The sequence below is a fragment of the Leucopleurus acutus genome (assembly GCF_964270905.1).
Source record: "Leucopleurus acutus genome assembly, chromosome: 15".
Taxonomy (NCBI): domain Eukaryota; kingdom Metazoa; phylum Chordata; class Mammalia; order Artiodactyla; family Delphinidae; genus Leucopleurus; species Leucopleurus acutus.
Window position 1 is genome coordinate 9,058,263 of NC_139157.1, and position 20,538 is coordinate 9,078,800.

A 20,538-nucleotide genomic window follows, 5' to 3' on the forward strand; every position below is an offset into this window, starting at 1 on the left:
AAGCCCACCCTCAGCGCCTGTAACAGACTCTCCCCTTCCGGGGGGTCCTCTTGTGAGAGGTAACTATCTCCTGGCTGCACGAATCTGGGCCCTGTCCCAAGTTTTCTACTATTCCTGTTCAGCTTCCTCTTCCAGACGTTCTCTCCTTGGTATAGAATACTGACGACAGGTGTCTTCCCCACTGAACGAGACGAGAGTCTCTGTCGCGTCACAAAGCACTGAGTTTAAACTCTGAGACCAAACGTTCCCTCCTCCACAGGGAACCACAGACGATTACAACAACAGCTGAGCATTAGAGAGAGCTCTATCAGTCACGTTCTGGGAGAATGGAAGGCGATAAGGAGAAAGTGTAAAAGATACTCCCAGATCCAAGGCTGTGAACTAGCAGGGCACAGGCTACACACTCAAGGGTGTGCAGCCTCACCAAACCACAGGCTAACACGGTTGCAAGACCTTGCCCATCAGGGCCGCGTGAGTCCAGAACATCTGCTCCACCCATGAGGAGAGGTAAACCGTCAGAGGACCAAAGGCGGCTACTGTCAGAAAGCACAGTCATTTTACAGGTAAAAACCTGGGCTGAGAGAAGGCAGACAACTCCCTCACGTTCAGAGCCTGAGCTGGGATCAGTGTCTAGCCCATCCCATGGCGAGACTAGAGCCCTTCTGTTTGAGAATGACCAGGTACAGGAAAAGTCAGTGGCCCATGCAGGGCTCCTCTGGCTCAGAAACCAGAGACTTTCAGAACCTTGCTTGGTTGTAAGTAGAGGAAGCTCTGTGTTTATAAAACTGTTGCAGGTGGACTTCTTTTGAGAATAGTCACAGACAATAATTGGGAGACTAATTAGAATTCATTCTAGTCTGTTAATCAAAATAGGACCCCCTGACTAGGAAGCGCTTAAATGAACCTAAGATGCTATAGATATTTCAAAATCTGTAAACTGGGATTTTAAAACCTTGTACCAGATTTTACTTTTAACTCACACCAGGCTTCTGTTCTGTGCATGGAGACCTGCACTGCACTTAAGAGAGACGTTGAAATGCACAGGTTTTCTGCCCGGGAGACGGGGCAGGTTTGAGAAACTGGGCTTCGTGGGCATAGGGTCATCTGCGTGACGTCATTCTCTAAGCAGGGACAGAGAGGACGAGGGCTGGCCTAGGGTCCGTGAGACAGGGTTTCGTTTCTGATGTCTGATTGGTCCCGTTAACTTCTCTTTATGCAGGCACGTGACTAGGAGGATCACCCTGAGGGTGAGACGAGGTGGCAGCAGCACTCACAGCCACCTCCACCTCCATCGTCCTTACTCCGGCAACTCCCCTCCTCCCCAAACTAGTGACAGTGTGTGACCTTTCTGCCGTGACACCTCACATGCCTTCCAACCTTACTGAGGCAGCAGGCACAGGCTGACGTGCTGTAATCCTCAACTACCACCACTCTGTCCCCCAACACGACCCACTAAGAGAGGGTGTGGGCTCGTGACAAACCAGCTGACATGCGTGAACACACCTGGTAAATCATCTTCATCTTCACTGAACACGTTTGGGTTGAAGACAGGTAAATTAACAAAGTCCATGGAAATCTTCCGAACCTCCGGGAGATAGATGGTCATCTGCCGCGGCTGGAGATGCAGGAGGCTGGTTTTATAGATTACTGGTGGGGAGGAGGAGGAAAGCACGGTCAACAGAGACAAGCAGAGGGCAGCCAGGGTGCCAGCAGAGTCCCTCACGGGGAGAGAAATGGGGCTGCGGTGTCCCTGCCCTCCGAAGACAGATCTGTGCGGGCGGGCTGAGAGCCTGAGGGCAGCTGCGCATCTGCCCCTGGCACTCGACCCGCCACCCTGGACACAGTGCAGATTCAGTGACAGCAAATTCTCGGTCTAGCCCGGCCACTCTGCCAGTGGTTTGTCTACAGAACCACACATTTTAAATGTTAAAAACGTACACTCTTTTTTGGAATGAGCTGGAAATGATATATATTTTTTTAAACCTCATTTGCAATCAGAAGGATAATTTGGTGAAAATAGTTGTGATAACCAGAGCGCCGAGCTCAGGGGAATCTCGGGCAATCAAGGAGCTGTTTGAAGGCAACTATGACAGAAGGGGTGACGTGACTCAGGTAGGAATGAAACGCCGCTTTTATTCAGGACTGAATTCTTATCTTACTGACTTTCAATTTCATGATCAGGATAGACACGGGGAACTGCCACATGCTTCTTTAAATACTAAGGTTTACTTTGATTAATGGGGACATTTAAGAGAAGGCCTAGATTGCAACTAAAATATTTAGAGACAAAATAAGCTGAAAAAAATAATGAATCTGAATTTAAGTTTCACGGTAGATTAGAATCAGCATGAAACTGCCCCGCCAACTTTCCCTTTACACTCTTTCCTGTGACATATGTAGAGTTGCTTTAATTATTACTATTTTAAGTTTTGTGTTAAGATAAGCCAAACCCTATCTCCACAGCTCTCACCTCCAACAGCCTGGTGGCTGGCTGGCCAGCAGCCCCAGGGCGCAGTAGGCTTCCTTTTTTGAAGCACCTCTGTAAGGTGCGTGCTTGGACTGGCGTGGGCTAAGACGATTTTTCCAACCCAGCAGTCCTTACAGGTCTTTTTCATCTCCCTTGCCCACAGAAGAGAATATGCATTTCGGCCTAAAAACTCTGGATGGCCATATAGCTTCAGAATTAGTGCATGCATTAAAGTGCTGCTCTTGTCATTCAGATTGACAAAGAGAAATAAAATTAAAAATCCCAGGAGGGATTAAGACACAGCATCAGTTGCCTCCAGAGGGGGGAGGAAACCTAGGTGCTGGGGGTGAGGACGAGACAGCTTAACTATGCTCCTTTAAACCTTCCGAATTTATTCCATATTTTTAAAATTAAGAAATGTAAAAAATTAAAAATAGAAAATTTCACAGGCCAGATCATTCTAATAGAAAGAAACAAATTATTATCCAATGATCCAATATAAAGTAACCAACAGCACTCACTTTCTTTTTCTTTTAATAACCACAGGCCAGGCCATACAGACTTCTAGCTTTCCATCCACACTGGTGAGCTTACCAGAGTATTTAATAGGGTGCCCATATGTAATATACCTTCTAAAATCCAAGAGTTAATTTCTTCTCTCTAGTAGAATCAAATGCAAAATTCTCTTCGCTTGACATATGGTACTAGCTAAAACCCTCTTTTTTTTTTTTTTTTTTTTGCGGTACGCGGGCCTCTCACTGTTGTGGCCTCTCCCGTTGCGGAGCACAGGCTCCGGACGCGCAGGCTCAGCGGCCATGGCTCACGGGCCCAGCCGCTCCGCGGCATGTGGGATATTCCCAGACCGGGACACGAACCCGTGTCCCCTGCATCGGCAGGCGGACTCTCAACCACTGCGCCACCAGGGAAGCCCTAAAACCCTCTTTTTAAAAAGGTCAATGACTAGGACAGTGATTTCACCGCAGTCACACAGCAGGCTTTGGTCCCGGGCACTCAGATTCCTCGCACAGCAGCAGCACGGGCCTCAGAGGCACTTACGGGCCCTCCCATCTGAAGGTCTCGCTGACCCACTCGTGGGTCTACTCAACGTCCAAGAAATAAGGGCAGACAGAACGAAAAGATTCAGTAAGTAAATTCCTTCATTCCTTTTTTCAAGTTTACAGTCAGCAGATGGCTAAGTTCTCAGCTTACTGACATGGGGATGGTCACAACCCTCACACAGTGGTATAAGAACCCCGTGTACACCAGCAGCGCACTGCTGAACTACTGAAGAACAGGCTTTTGTGGTCTTCAGAAGGTGTCCAGGTTGTGGAAAATACCCTAAGAGATTTCTTTGCATTATGTACAGGGATAGTCTACTCTTATGTCCTAAGTCAGTTTTATATTTTACCTTTATTCCTCCTCTTCTTTAAGCTGAATAACTTCAAAATGAAAAATCCACCTGCAGCACTGCTTAATAAGCCTCTGAAGATACAGACACAGCAACATATCTTTTAACGTCTGCTTTGCAAGAATTATTTATTTTAAAGGATCTGTGTTTGAGACAGCTCTAATAGGCAGATTCAGAATTTAAAACAAAAAACCAAAAAACAAAAAATATTTTTAGTAGGTTACACAGAGCACATTCAAGATGGGGCCCCCAGCCACAGGCTGGCCAAGGCGGCCTTCTGGAATGGCGTGTGCATGTCAAATGATCAGGCCACCCCACAAGGTGGGGGACACACAGCCGCTCAGCCCATACAGGGCCGTGCCAGCAGGAGGAAGCCACTTGGAAAAGGACCTCTGTCATTTCCCTCCCTCACTGTCCCGGAGTAAAAGTGACACGTTAGTGCTACTCACTCAAGTCGGGTACCGAGGAGGACGCATACTCTGGGTTCTCGCCCAGCTCTGTCCTCCGTTGGTTCCATTTTCCCCGATGTCTCAAGCTTCCAACAGACAGGATATTTATCTGGTACTTACAAATGAAATCTACAAAGATTTACCACTAAGAACTGTACTAACAGGCAGCCCACATGTTCTAATAGCCTCCAATGCTCTCTTCTCGACTTTCTTGAGAAGTTTCTTTTGCCTCAAGAACCTAAAGACACTGGTACCAAAATCTGCCCACGGTAAAAGGCCAGAAATCAAAATAACCAGAAACCTATCAGAGCTTTTGGTTATTTCTGTCATTTTTATCAGTCACGGCTTCTAGAAAAAAATCAAAGCACCACTGGCAAAAAAAAAAACCGGATTCGAGCAATAATTCTAATTTTTACAACATCACAGTGGCTAACCTGGAGGTAAAGCACATGCGAACCTTTTGGTGTCGTAAGAGCTCGTGTTTTACTTTAGGCCACTGGAGGTCGAAACTGATTTCTCAGCCTGAGTTCTGACTGGGATGCATGCAGTGCTTACCTGCACCGAGGTTGGTTGGCAGGAAAGCAGCCAAGCCCACGATCTTAAATTTGGTTCCCCAGATATTAGACGTGACCTGAGCAAGATAGTTGTGCTGTGGGGGGGGGGGGGGGGGGGGGAGAAAAGAAGAAAAATCACAATCTCTTTCCATATTTTCTATCAATCACTTAAGAAGTAAGAATGCCAACACTTTTTGCTTAAAAAGTCGCTGGTGGGCACTGACAGAAACATTCATTCTCTGTATCGTTCTACCGTTTTCAATACCAGATGCCGACTACAGCATGCCAGGCCCTGTTTTTAAGTGGTGGCTCACGGGCTGTGATTCTCAGGTCTGGGAGTGAGGGGCGGACGGTGTCCCAGTGTGCCCGTGTGTGGGTAGCTTAGAAAGGTCACAGAAGTGACGTGGGCACATGTTTCTTCACCTCTCCTTTTGCCCCGGTCACTGATCTATTACACAAGGTACCAAGCTCTGACTCCATTCTTAGCCTTGATATTTCTCCCAGAAATATCAGTTGCATTGATACCACTATGTCCTGAGACCACCCAATTATGTTTTTTCATTCAATTAAATTTCAAAAAACTTAAAAAGTTATCACTGTGCTCAAACCACACATATGTGTAGGGTGTGTGTGTACGCATGTGCAAGGGCAATAATAAAGACGAATAAAATCTAGCTCCTCAGGAAAAGGGAACCCTCCAACACTGTTGGTAGAAATGCAAACTGGTGCAGCCACTGTGGGAAACAGTATGAAGGTTGCTCAAAAAACTAAAAATAGAACTACCATATGATTCAGCGATTCTATTTCTGGGTATTGTTCTGAAAGTGAAACTCCCAAGACACTAATTTGAAAAGATATGTGCACCCCAAAGTTCACAGCAGTATTATTTAAAATAATTAAGGCATGGAAGCAACCTAATTACCCATCAATAGATGAATGGATAAAGAAGCTGTGGTACACACACACACACACACACACACACACACACACACTGGAATATGACTCAGCCATACACAGAATGAAATCTTGCCGTTTGTTAACAACATGGATAGACCCACAGGGTATATGCTAAGTGAAGTAAGACAGACAAAGGCAAATACTGTATGATTTCACTTATATGTGGACTGTAAAAAACAAACCAAATGAACAAATACAACAAAACAGAAACAGACTGGTGGAGAACAAACAGGTGGTTGCCAGAGGGGAGGGTGGGGGGATGAGTGAAACAGGTGAGGGAGATTAAGAGCTACAATTCCAGTTACAAAATAAATAAATCACAGGGATGAAATGTACAGCATGGAGACTACAGTCAATAATATTATAATAACTTTGTATGGTGACAGACAGTAACTAGATTTATCACAGTGACCATTTTGAAATGTATAAAAGTATCAAATCACTACATTGTACACCTGGAACTAACATAGTGTTGTAGGTCAATTACACTTAACCCCCCCCCCCCCCCCCCCGCCACACACACACACATACACACAGGCACCGAGAGCTCATGAGCTAATGGAGGAGATCAGGCTTGTAATTATTTGCAGACAGAGCGTCACGGAGCAATGTTATAAGGGAGCTATAAACAACATGCTTTGGGGTTACTCTGGCTGAGTCAGGGAAGGAAGGCTTCGGCATGGAGGTGAACTTATATCTGGAAGCGTGAAGGCAGAAACAAGGGGGAGGAGAGGAGAGGATGGGCCCGATGACCCGGAGATGGAGACGCAGGCAGGACAAAGGCACAAAGGTGGGAAGAGGCCAGTCAACAGCGAGGCTGCAGCCCCCAGGGTGAGGGGGACCAGGAGGGAGACAGGCAGGCCAGACTGCGGGGCCGCAGCTGGGGCTGGGCTCCCGCAGACACTGGGAGTCACTGGGGGGTCAGGAGCAGTTTGAGGGAGCAGAGGTGGACATGAGGATATGTCTCAAGCAGAGCTGCCTGGGAGAAGGTTCTCGTGGCAGCAGCAGGGATGCCCGAGGTGGGAGGGAGGCCCAGCGGGATGAAGAGGTGGCAAGGGTACCGAGGGGGGCAACCAGGGCTCTTCTCCAGGGCGCCCGGGTCGGGCACTGCCGTCCCAGGCACGGAGACGGTCCCGAGGGCTCAGCCGCTGTCATGCACGCACGAGGAGGGGTGCGTGGCGGGGCTCAAGACCCTACCTGAGTGATGTCTTCAAAGGGAAACTCCCTCCGCGTCAGGCTGGGCGAGCCGATGGACGGCTTGCGCATGGGCAGGCGAGGAGACCGGGATATCTCCTGAGCCGCACGCGACAGCTTGGGGGACTTCCGAGCCTCAATGTTGATCCTGCAGAGACGAGGCCACGGGTCAGGCACCCACCGGCGCTCCCGGACCCTCCTCACTTTCTAGCAGCCCCCCGTGGTGTCACTCTCTCAGAGGCTGGGCCCTTAATTTAATCAAGTCCCTCCCACCTGCTTTTGCCTTACGAACATGAGGAAAGAAGGACAGAATCGTATATCAAATAGCATATATTTAAAGTATACTGCGGTTAGATGAAGCGATTCATTTGTAAGGAACCCCTGAGAATTAACTTTTACTTCCTATTGACGAAGAGTATGTTTAGAAATGCCTTCTACCGGGGATTTACAAAATTAGTCCCGGGGAAAATGGTGGGTGGGAAGAGTTATTTCTCACCTTAAGACCACAATGATTCCACAATTCCTAATACGTAATGTTTGGACTTCAACAGACTTATCTAGCATTTCACCACCTGCAATATTTAAATTAGATCTAAAGTTTGTCTTCAGTTCCTATGCTTATGACATGGGGAACATACGTGTTTAATGCCAATCTACCCCGAAGAGAGCATTATAAAAATGAACATGGTAAGGTTGATGGCGTTCTATGAAGGAAAACCATGAAGCCTCACATATACTGCTTGAGAGCTCGATAAGATACCTAGGGCGGAGGGGGACAGAGCTGGCTAAATCGCCGCGCGAGGACACCCAGCCTGGCTGCTGTGTGCAGGGGATTCAACGCTGGGAAAGACGGAAGGAAGGAGGACCAGCTCTGGAGACGGCCGCACCCAGCAACTTCAAATGGACATTTACACGTGAAGGAGTTGACTACTCATGTGTTAAATGGCCTCTCTGCTTAAGTAACGGGAAACGCGGAAACACTGCAGAAGTGTAGGAAAGTTCATAATCTAATTTGCAAATTAACAAGCTTAGAATAAAGATGAAAAAAGAAATCAATCAGGTTGCTAGAGCAAATGGATATCTACGCGGGAAAAAACCCAAACATTTACCCCTAACCCATATTTACACAAAAATCAATCTGCGGTATAAAATTCATCTGAGAGCGAAACGTGAAAGCTAAAACTTTACAGAGCATCCAAAAGAGAACAGAAGAACGTCTTCATGACCTTAGGGTAGACACAGATTTCCTCAACAGGACAAAAAAAAGAAGAAATGCACATATTAGATGGTATGACAATCCATGTATCTGCCGAAGGACTCACAGTTAGAAAACACAAGACACCCAAATGGCCAACAAACATATGAAAACTTGCTCAGCATCATTAATCACTGGAGATAACCAGGATTAAACTATTGGGTTGGCCAAAAAGTTTGTTCGGGTTTCCCATAAGATCATATGGAAAAACCCAAACGAATTTTTTGGCCAACCCAATACAACCAAATACCGCTTCCCACCCACCGGAATGCATACAATTTTTTAAGTGACCTTCAACTGCAGGTAAGAATGGGAGCAGTGAGAGCTCTCATACACTGCTGGTGGGAATTTGAAATGGTACAGGCACCTAGGGATACTGTTTGGTAGCTTCCCATAAAGTTCAACACATGTCTACCCCATGGCCCTGCAACTCCCCTCCTAAACAAGTGCATATGTCCCCAGAAGGTCTTGTATAAGAACATCTACAGTTGGTTTTGATTCATAATAGCTCCAAACTGGAAACTACCAAATATCCATCAATTGGTAAATGGAATACATTATAGTATATTCGTAACAAGCGAATTTCATAGAGCAAAAAAAGAGAAACTGTTGATATACGCAACGACATGCATGAATCAAAATCATTATGTTGAGCAAAAAAGCCTAAAAAAAAAAAAAGAGCACGTATTGTTTGACGCCATCTATACGAAGTTCAAGAACAAGCAAAACCAACCTACGGCAACAGAAGTCAGAATGGTGCAGGTATCAAACAGGAAGGGCCCAGGGAACCCTCCAGGGTGACGGAAATCTCATCTTCAACTGGGTGGTGAATACACTGGTTTATCAACTACACCGTGCTTACGTGTTTAAGATCGGGCGGGATTCTATCTGTATGTGAATTATACCTTGGTTTTGCACAGCATCACAGAGGGATCTTAGTGAAGATCTGGTCCACCCTTTAACTTCCACAGATAAGGAAAGTGGTGTCCAGGTCAGGGAGCCAGGATGGGGCACGTGGGGTTTCTTATCTGCAACACCGTAGCCCCTTCCACCTCCTCTCAGCTTTCTGCCACTCCTTAGGACAAACTTTAGGATCTAATTTTTTTTAGTTCACTATTTTTTCCCTATTACAGAATTATAGGCATGTAATTCTGCACTTTCTTTAACACATTACATACACCGTAAAAACATTTTTCTTACTTTTCTCAAACTGGAAGGTAAAACAAGCTCCCTGGCTATGGCCACCCCATGCCACCCACCGTCAGTGCTAACCACCCCTGGAAGTTCTGCGGGTTTAGCAGACTTGCTACTGGATGTCTTTTTCTATCCCAAAGGCAAGGATGAAGGAAGCTGTGATTACTGCGGGCAGATCTTCCAGACGAAAGGCGACGACGCCCTCTGGCTGTGCTCTTCAGCTGCTGGTTTCAGTGGGATTCTGCTGCAGACACAACAGACACACCTTCGGAGACACAAAAAAGGGAGCACACCCCTAAAGACCGAAATTACCTTGGGAGTTTGGGTGATTTGCTAGCTCGGGAGATCTTGGGAGACTTCTTGGCAGCCCAGTCATCACTCAGTTCAATGTCACTGGAGTCTGAGCAGTTGCAGCTGTCAATCATCGTGGAAATCAGGCTGTTTCCATAGATTTCATCTGGTAAGATACCAACCAGCAAAATTTAGGGGAGTAATGTCAATTAGACCCTAACAATGGTCATTACTAGAAACCAGAGGACAGACTGACTCTGACAGGCCATCAGTTTAAGTCTAGAGGTTGAAGCAGAAAGGAGCAGGACACTGTTTTCCATCTACCTTTTTATGCTCTTACATTTCCTAAGCAAAAGTAGGCACTTCTACTGCTATCAAAATGGGCATGAATTTTAACGCCTCTGGAATGTACACAACAGTCTGGCCCTGTTTACTGTGCGGAAGGCTGGAGCCAAAACGGCTGTGCTGTTGCTCCTCATGACACACCAGGCAGCCACCTGGGGCCACAAAGGCTTGCGGTGGCCCCGGAACCCATGCCAAGCAAGGGGCTTGCTGACTCAGTGACTGCCCTGAGGGCCTGCTGCTGGCCTGGGACCTAGGAAGACCCCAGTTGGTTCCAGGCCTGCTCTGGACTAAGACCCATGTCAGGTCTGTTCCAGGGACTCCCAGAAGTTTACGCCTAGATGCCAGGTGGTCTTGGAAGTGCCACAAGGTTGCCGGTGGGCCTTGGCTTTTCCACCTGCAGGAGCTGCTGGCTTGCTTCGAGCAATGGCTGGAATGAGACCCATGCAGTAGAACATTCGGCGGTAGCTGTGGGCTCCGCTGAGGTGCCTGTATGGGGGCCAGCTGGCCATCAGGCAGAAGATGATGTGCACAGAGCAGGCTGTCACCAAACCGCAGAGTAGATGAAGTTCACATTTAACATCCTCCCCAAATCCCCTCTCCTTTGCTGCCTTCCTCACCCCCTCACCCCCTCACCCCCGAAAACCACCCGAAACCCAGCTCTGCCCTCACTGGAAGTACCCCGTGCTTCAGAATCACTTTGCTGACAAAGCTTCATCCCTCCAGGCTCCGAGAGCCTTGCCAGGTGATAGAAAAAGGCACGTGAACTAATTTATAGAACGTGAGTGATCAGATCGTTCAAAAGGGCTGTTTATGCTGGAAAGGATGAGTCTGTTAACCCAAACTCGGCGCCAAGTTTCTGAGCATGTGGAGATGACATCTGTGAACAGGGGCCTCTCGGAGGCCACAGGAGGCAAAGCAGAACAACTCGGCAGGGAGGCTGCTGACGCCCAGCCCGTCACTACCTCACCCCCTTAAGCTGCTGCCTGAATCAGGAGGCACAGCTCCAGCACCCAGCGAGCCAGAGTGCTGTGCATCTGAGTTCCACCACGCCCCGAGCAGTGCTTTCTACTACTTCATTTATAATTAGTCGCAAATTATTCCTGGATCAAAGGAAGTTTGGCCATGATTCAAACAGGCGTGTGACCTCACAGAACACTTTCGCGTGTTCATGAGCACAGAGCCAGTCCACAGACCTGAGGAAGTTCAGTAACACAACTCAACGCTGACCTACACTTGTTAACCACTGCTATATACCATACCGTTTGCTCGTTTCCTTCACTGAAGCCTTAGTCTGTTTGGGCTCCTGTAACAAAATACCACACACTGCGTGCCTTATAAACAACAGAAATTACTGTCTTGCAGTTTTAGAGGCTGGAAGTCCAAGGTCAGGGTACCAACATGGCCGGGTTCTGGTCATGCCCTTTTCGGGACTGTAGACTGCTGACCTCTCACCGTGTCCTCACGTGGCAGAAGGGGCCAGGGATCCTCCTGCAGGCTCTTTTATAAGGCACTAATCTCATGAGTATGAAGGCTCCGCCCTCATGACCTAATCACCTCCCCAAGGCCCCACCTCCTAATACCATCTCACTGGGCGTCAGAATTTCAACACCTGAATCCTTTCTTGGATGCGGGCACAAACATTCGTAACTACTGTAGCAGCTGTCTCCCTAGTGTGTAATTTCGCCATAATAATGAAACATGAAAGGGGAACATTAGAAAGGACATAATAAAACATGAGAAGTGAGTAACAAAATTGTAAGGACTTTATTGTGAAATACAAAATATGTGAAAGCATTTAAGGTGTGTATTGATTCATGGCAACACTGTGCAAATAACTGATTTTGTAGGTTGTACCTAAGCACTTGTCCTTCCAAGTCTTTTGTTCGTAAGTTATTTTTTTTTTGCTTCTTCATTTGTCTCCTCATTTGACACTGCACTTTTTTTTCTTGCCAAATTTCTTCCTTCATTAACAGAGATACGTTGGGACTTCCCTGGCAGTCCAGTGGTTAAGAATCCGCCATTCCACTGCAGGGGGCACAGGTTCGATCCTTGGTAGGGGAACTAAGATCCCGCATGCTGCATGGTGCGGCCAAAAAAAAGAGAGAGATAGTGGTTTCCAAATACTAGGCTGCGTATTTGTGGCTGAGCTTTGTGTTGCGCTGGGAATGCCCCTACACTGTTGTTCGCGTTCTTGGCATACGGTCCCACGTCTGCTGATAGATGTTCCAAAGTTCTACGAGAAACACGGGTTCAGCTCTGCACCTTTGAGGCCCTCGGCTTCCTTCTCCTCCAACGTAGTGTGTTTCAAAATAGGAAACCAACTCTCAGGGCAAATCATCGTCATCTGTTAGCCCAATAAAGCCATCAGTAACGTCGCTAACTGGGAGAAATGCTAGTGCATTTCAACCAGCCGAAACCAAACTGTCAAACCAAAGTGTCAATCAGTTATTTTATTTTTCACAGCAAAGGTGTCTATGGCAAGAGGCTTGTGGCAAAAACACCGGACATGGGCTTAAACAACAGAAATTTATTTTCTCAGTTTGGGAGGCTGGAAGTCCAAGATAAAGGTGCCTGCAAGGTCAGGTTCTGGTGAGAGCTCTCTTCCTTTCTTGCCGATGGTCCCCTCTGCACCGTGTCTTCACAAGGACTTTCCTCAGTGCGTGCATGTGTGTGTGTGTGGGAGAGGGAGGGAGGGAGGGAGGGAGGGAGGGGGGAGAGGGGGAGGGGGAGGGAGGGGGGAGGGGGGAGGGGGAGGGGGGGAGAGAGAGAGAGAGAGAGAGAGAGAGAGAGAGAGAGAGAGAGAGAGAGATCTCTTCTTTCCCTTCGTCTTACAAGGCCACCAGTCTTACTGGATCAGGACCCCACGCTTACAACAGCCTCATTCAACCTTAATTACCCCTAAGAGCCTGAACTCCAGAGTCCACAGCATTCCACCCCTGCTGCCCCGCTCAAATTCATGGCAAGCTCCCATGCAAAATACACTCCTCCCATCCCAACAGCCCCCAAAGTCTTATTACCTCATACCAGCATCAACACTCTCATCTAAAGCCCAAAGTCTCACGTAAATATCATCTAAATCAGATGTGGGTGAAACTCAAGGTACAATTCACACTGAGGCAAAATTCCTTTCCGGATGTGAACCAGTGAAAGCAGACATGTTATGTGCATCCAAAACACAGCTGTGGGACAGGCACAGGGGAGGGATTCCTGCTCCAAAAGGGAGGAGAAAAAGGAAAGAAAGAAAGGGCGATGGGTCCTACGCAAGTCCAAAACCTAGTAAGGGGAATTCCATTAGACCTTAAGGCTCAAGAATAATCCCCTTTGGTTCAATACTCTGTGTCGCCTCCGTGGTACGCTGGGCTGCGGTTCAAGGCTCTGGGCTGAGGCCGTCTTGCCTGTTGAAACCGCGGCAGTGGCCCTGCTGACCTCTGAATCGCCGCTGGGGTCATTCTCCCTCTTGAAGAACAGAGTACGTTCCTACAAACAGCTCTCTCATCCCATCCCGGCAAATCCAAGATGTCCAACAGCCTGCCTTCACCTCGTCCTGTGTGGAAAGGCTGAGAATTTTCCAAATCTTCAAGTTCTGGTTCCTTTGTACTTAACAATTCCTTCTTCAATTCGTCCTCCCCTTTCTCGTTTTATTCTAAGCAGTCCCGACGAACCAAGCCACTCCTTCCAAACCACTTAGAAATCTCCTGGGGTAAATATCCAGTTTCACTGGCTTGCAAGTTTTATCTTCCACAAAACACCAGAACACACTTCAGCCACGTTCCCTGCCGCTTTATAACAAGAGTCACTTTCCTCCAGTTTCCAATAACATGCTCCTCACTCTGCCCGAGACGTCACCAGAGATCGCCCTAACTTCCGTATTTCCAAGGTGTCCCTCAGAACTCCTCCAGCCTCTACCCAGGACCCAGCGCCAAAGCTGCTTCCACATCTTCGGGTATCTGTTCCAGCAGCACCCCACTTCTCAGCACTACAGTCTGTATTAGTCAGGGTTCTCCACACACGTACAGGAAAAGGGAGCGAGAGGAGGGGAACTGGCTTGTGCGGTAATGTTGGCTGAGAAGTCCCAAGGTCAGGGGGCCAGCACGGCCGTGTCCTTGGCTTGCAGACCCACACCTTCTCACTATGTGCTCCCATGGCCTCTCCTTGGTGTGTGCACATGTTGGTGGGGGTGGGGTTAGTGCACGCGCGCGCGCGACAGAGAGAGAGAGAGAGAGAGAGACAGAGAGAGACAGAGAGAGACAGAGAGAGAGAGAGAGAGACAGAGAGAGAGAGAGCACGTGCGCGAGAGAGCGCATGAGAGAGCGAGAGCGTGAGAAAGAGCGAGAGAGCACGCGAGAGAGAGCGCGTGAGAGAGAGAGACAGAGACGGGGGGGGGGGGGGCGGGGAGAGAGAGAGAGAGAGAGAGAGAGGGAGGGGGAGGGGAGAGGGAGAGGGGGGAGGGGAGAGAGAGCGCTCTCCCTCCTCATTTTCTTAGAACGCTATCAATCCTATCGGATGAGGAGCCCACCGTTATGACAGCGTTAATTACCTCCTAAAAGCCCTGGCTCCAAAATGCAGTAACCCTGGGTTAGGGCTTGAACATGTGAATTTGGGGGGCACACAATTCAGTCCATTGCAAGCTCTAAGGATTCCTTTTGAGAATCCTTTGAGAAATGGTGGATTTCTGCTAAAAAAAATTATTGGGATTCATGTTATCTATTATAAAAACATACAGTGGTAATTTTGAGGAACATCTGTTAAGTTGCTTGGAGAACATCTACAACAGTGGATCACAAACTTTAGAACATAACAATCACCTGCACACCCATTAATCTGCAGATTTCTAGGCTTCCCTCCAGACCTGCTGAGTTAACCTAAGGGGCAAAAGCCCAGGAATCTCTATTTAAGTAAGTATTCCAGGTGACTTACAGGGAGGCAGCCCATGGACCACAGGTGAGAAACAACGATGTGCAGGTTTGGAAGAGTTAATCTGCTTCTCACGATGAGCAATTCCTGGTTTCTCCTGGTCAGGGAGCTTTTCCTCCTCTGCACCCGTTTACGTTCACCATTCAGCTGGTAATTAGTCATATTCTGCCTGTGATACATCTTCTATTTTTGTCTCAAGGTATTTAAATCTTGACTTTTTAAATGAACTTTTCGAGTGTTGTCTTGCCGTCCAAAAGGGATTATAAACTCCTTGAAAGCAGAGACGCCCTGGCGTTGCTTCACAGCTGCAGGAGATTCAAGGACCGTGTACGAAGTAGGCACCAAACACACCTTATTGAATCACTTTGCTTTACAACTTTTAACTTCTTTTAACTACAGAAATAAAACATCTCCTCCCCCCACCCCTGGCTTCTGTCCTGTTCTTCAGCAGGGAATCCATGCACCCGGGGAACAGAGGCAAGCTCTGCACTCAATTCCCCTCCAGATGTCACCTGAGCATAGGCCCTATGAAGTCACGTGCCCGGGAGGAACCTGGGAGGCAAGAGCGCCCGTGAGAAGCCGGACGCGTGTGCTGCTCAGCCCTTCTTCACACGCCCCCTCGTCGGCCACGCTCATTGTCAACAGCTCTCTTCTTTCCCATCCCCTGAAACGCATTTTCCTTCCAAGTTCACGTCCACTGCTCGCCTGTTCTCCTCACTTTGCCTTCCTGCCTCCACCTGCCTCCTCACCAGCCTCCACTCCTTCTACTTGCTCTCCCTGCTCCTGAAGACAAAACTGACTAAGGTAAGTACAGCTGTACTGCTTTCAATTTTATACAGTAACACTGGTAGCAGAATGTTGCCACAGATGCTGAGTGACTAAAGAAAAGCAGACACAGGTGGATTGACTATATAAAACACTAGAGGGGCAAGGAGGCTGAGAAAGCCCACTGCACTGTGACAGGAGGATGACTCTGGTCGTCCCACGACCTGTGGCTTTGGGGACATAACGAGGGGCAGAGCCCAGCTTAATGGGCAGGAGCGTGAGTCGGAGACGGGAAGTGGAGAGAATAAAGATGAACTAATGGAAACAAACCCAATTCAGCTCGTGTCATTTCAAGGTCAGGTGCGTGCCAGTCCCTGGGGGTACCACGATGACTCAGTTCCCTCCCCGCAGGCCCCCGGGATTCGGGGGCCAGACGGAGCCCTGGCGTGACAACCACCGCGGGCCCTGAGGGACACGGTGATGGGCAAGACTCCACAGGGAGGCGGCAGCACCTTCGGGCCGGTAGGTCCTGCTGGTGGGGACATGCAGGCCATGCCAGTCACCAGGTGGGGGCCCCGGGCTAGCACACACGGTACCAACAAAAAGAACACGGTTCCTTCCCTCGAGGCTCCCAGAGAGAAGTACGCAGAGAGCACCTGGACACACCACCGAGTCATGAAGACCAGTCTAGGAGGGTTTCTGGAAGGCAGGGGTGGTTCACCATGCCAAAATCTCTATGGGTGAACAAGCAGTTTTCCTTGGAGGTCGGCTACAAAGCAGTTAACGGTGGATTAGAGAGGAGCAGAAGCAAGGTGCTAGCGGGAGGCTGGGGGGCAGGCTGAAGGTCTGACAACTCCAGTTCTATCGTTCCCTCTGGGGGGCGGAGACAGCACCTCACTACTACTTTCCAATGGCCTCCACCAGCACACGAAGGTCCTCAGTGAACACCTGATGAGTAACCGACAGAGGAAGTCGCCATTCCCAGAAGGCCTATGCCAGCTTCCCCCGACTGGAGCCCGCGCTGCCTCTACAGACCCGGCCACACTGAAGCCGTACAAAACGCTGTTAAAAACCCATCAGAAAGTACATTAAGAGAGTCATTAACTTTAACGGGATTTTGGAAATGGAGCAGCTTCAGGGATGCTCCTCGCCAGCCCAGACAGGCTCACGTTTCATCCACAGGCTCCCCCTCCGCACAGTTCGCCAGGAAGGCTATTCCACAACCACACCCGACAGGGCTTCAGTGCCTCCAGGGGAGGGGGCCCCACCTGATCTGCCATCTGTCCGCGGGTCCATGATGACGAACTCGGGCCGCAACTTGCTGATGCGCCTCCCCTTAAGGATGGGCACGAGCCCGCCCAGGTGCTCCAGGTAGAGCGTGTAGCAGGGGCCGCCCACCTCGGGGTCGTCCTCTGTGCGCTTCATGGTGCAGTGCAGACGCTCGCTGCCGGTCGACGGGTAGCTGACGAAGTCTCGCATGTTGCTGGGGTCTGGAATTGGGGGCTGGAGGCAGGACACAGAAGGAAGCGAGTGTGGGCACCACTGATACTCTGCACTGGCTGCAGCTCAGAAAGGGTTAACTATGTGCCGTGAAACAGGGACTCGCAGCGCTGGGTGTGTGTCAGAATGCCAGCGGTTAGGACTCGGCGCTTTCACTGCTGGGGCCCGGGTTCAACCCCTGGTCAGGGAACCGAGATCCCACAAGCCGCATGGTATGACCAAAGAATAAAAAAAGAATCTCCTGGGGGCTTTTAAAAAATACCTAAGCCAGGATCCCACCTCAGACAATGAAATTGGAATCTCCAGGGGATAGGCCTGGGCATGTGCATTTTCTAAAAACTCCCCCAGGTGATTCCAACGTGCAGCCAGGGTGGAGAATCACTATTGCAAAACCAAGATTGTAAACCAACTAGAAAAAAAACATCATAACAGGTTCTAAAACTCTGATGTTTTAGAAAAAAAGTAACCAACAAACCAACAAACTTAGAAGCAAAGATAAAAAACAAAAAAAGAGAATACAGAAAAGAACCTAAGGTGCAGAGGGCCAGAGGCTAAGGAGGAAACCCACCCTTGAACAGCAACTGGCAGCTATGTTCCACACACTCCCACTGAGAACAGACTAGTTTCTGGGTTACAACCCGTAGAAAGAACAGCTGACAGTGAGTGCTGGCAGCAGTCAGCTTCCTCAGCACAGTGGTGAGGAAGGCAGGCCCTAGGACTGAACTGGGCTCAATCCCGACCATTTTCGTAACTATCGATGGAGCGAGTTACCTGACTTCTAGGAACACGTTTCCCGCTGTCTCACGTGGGAACAATGGCAGCATCTGCCCGCAAGTCAGGACTGAACGGACGGACTGACCGTCGGGAGGCTACAGCAGTCAGGCTCGGAATACTGCCTTTACCACAAAAAAGCTCACGTCCATCACACAAGGCAAGTCCCCCATGGACACTAACGCTAGGGACAGACAGCACACAGGGAGGACCACGGCAGAACTCTGGGGAGCCGCACGACTTCTGTGGTCCTGCTCTGGGCCTCTTGCCCATCTCCCTGACTCCGCCCTCCTCCCGGCGGTCCTTCTGGGGCAGGCAGGCAGCCAGCAGGGTGAAGAAGGAGCAGGGGGAAGGCTTTACCTTGATGGTGGGGATGAAGGCAGTGGAGAGGTAGGAGCAAAGGCGGGGGGGCAGGGTCAGCTTGCTGACGTCCTTGTCCTCTCGCAGGGCGCTGGCAATGGCCTGCTGGCACAGCAGCTGCAGGCTGGACACCCGGTGCTCCACACGCACCACGTACAGGGCCGGTCCTGACGCCATCAGCAGCCGAGAGTCCCGGTGTCCCCAGCAGATGGAGATGATGGGGCGCTGCCGGGAAGGGAAGGGAGACTGTGTGTAAGCTTTTGCTCTTGTGAAAAGCAAAGAAAGATCACGCTCTCTGTGTCGAGCGAAATAAAATGATCTAACAGATTTTTAGAATGTTGGTTTTAAAAAGCACAGTCGAGGATATTAAATCCTACATTATAAAAAGTCGGCATTTTCAGGCTTTCCCCGGTGGCGCAGTGGTTAAGAATCCGCCTGCCAATGCAGGGCACACGGGTTTGAGCCCTGATCCGGGAAGATCCCACATGCCGCGGCGCAACTAAGCCCGTGCGCCACAACTACTGAGCCTGTGCTCTAGAACCCGCGAGCCACAACTACTGAGCCTGCGCACCCAGAGCCCGTGCTCCGCAACTAGAGAAAGCCCGCGCGCAGCAACGAAGATCCAACGCAGCCAAAAATAAAATTAATTAATTAAGGAAAAACACGGTCGGTGTTTTCACTGAAAAGTAGTTAGATCCCCAGGCCAGGGCACAAAGCGCCGGGATAGTGCTGCCAAGTTCTTATACATGTATTATCTCATTTAATTTGGTGGCATAAAACCTAACCTAGCTCCATATAATGACACCTCCGCCAGGAGATGCAAACAGCCTGTGGCACACAGTAACCCGCATTCCTTACTGAGGCTCTGGCTACCTGGATCCTCAAGTAACAGGGGTAGTTCCCAAGGCTTGGAGAGGTAGACCAGATGGCCCTTCCCTTTTGTCCCTATAAGGAACATTTCAGAGTCAGATCAACATTGGATTTGAGTCACAAGCTCATGACCCAGGGAATAATACAAGTCTCATACTTTCTCATGAGTCAAAAGGGGGCTGTGAGGATTAAAGGAGATGAAAGAAATCAGAGTGCTTCTGGGACTCATCACAGGTGATAACCCACAGATACTCAATCACTGTTATTCTCAGCCATCCTTGAGCCGATGGGGCAGGAAAGGGGAGAGAGAGGGACACAGTTCCTGTGGCAGCTGCTCTACGGGTTTGTGGCCATTATTGGCTTTGAAGAGGCAGGCTGGAATCCAAATATGCAAGTTAGAAACTGGCTGCACTGGGAAAAAGACTCCGAAGCTCAGGGGCGCCATCTAGGAAAGGTCAGCCCAGGAAGAGCGGAGGGTCGCGACGGAGAAGCAGCGAGAGGATTCGCTCACTCTGGTCCAGACAGGTGGAGTTCCAATTTAATGAAGTCAAGATCAGAAGTGGGGATACCAGATCTTTTATAGGAAACAGGAAGAGAAGTTTCACAACACTTTAGTGACAGGCATCAAGATAAAAGAAACACATGAAGACACTTGCTTAAAATAGCCTCCAGGGTCAGCTAATCCTGGCTTCGAATTCAAAACAAAAATGCAAGGCTGAAGATAACTTCATTTCCATCATGGCGAGGCCGCGCAGCCGCAGGGTAGGACCACAGCCGCAGTCCCCTGGAGGAGGGTCACAGGGCCTGGAGCTCAGTCTGGGGGCTTCAGAGTACTTCCAAGAAGGGCCTCCTTATAAAAGGATCCCTCACAGAGGGTAGACCCCCACAGAGGAAACTGTTAGGTTAGAGCAAGACATAATCACTGCCGAAGACACGGCAGACGACACATAAAAAATATACGAAGAGAGTTTCTTCAGTATGACCGACCCCCCGTAAGCGCAGTTTAGGACAAAGCTCTATTGGTAGCATAATCATGCTTGATCTTAAAGCTGCAAACCGCCCTGCCAACCCCCAAGTCTCCGAAGATAATACTTACAACCTACAGCTCAAATCATGAAGAACCGCTTCCAATTAGCACAATCTGACTCGGTTGGAACTGGCTGCAAAAATACCAGACACTTCTTTCTTCCAATTTCCCATGAGTTTTGAATCCATCTACCTGATGTCCCAGTGGTCACAATGCA

At 49.2% G+C, this 20,538-nt stretch overlaps 1 protein-coding gene across 3 annotated transcripts in view; it reads right to left on the bottom strand.

Annotated features, from left to right (window-relative positions):
- The window catches only part of TULP4 (TUB like protein 4), a 168,762-nt gene that overhangs the window by 6,149 nt on the left and 142,075 nt on the right, over positions 1 to 20,538 (bottom strand). For all 3 annotated transcript variants that reach the window (XM_082855808.1, XM_082855807.1, XM_082855806.1), the window contains 6 exons: positions 18,425 to 18,649; positions 17,062 to 17,296; positions 9,791 to 9,935; positions 7,033 to 7,177; positions 4,880 to 4,973; positions 1,504 to 1,647 (listed from right to left, as the gene is read on the bottom strand). In XM_082855808.1, coding sequence (XP_082711934.1) covers positions 1,504 to 1,647; positions 4,880 to 4,973; positions 7,033 to 7,177; positions 9,791 to 9,935; positions 17,062 to 17,296; positions 18,425 to 18,649 — 988 coding nt within the window. The remainder of the gene's footprint in view (positions 1 to 1,503; positions 1,648 to 4,879; positions 4,974 to 7,032; positions 7,178 to 9,790; positions 9,936 to 17,061; positions 17,297 to 18,424; positions 18,650 to 20,538) is intronic.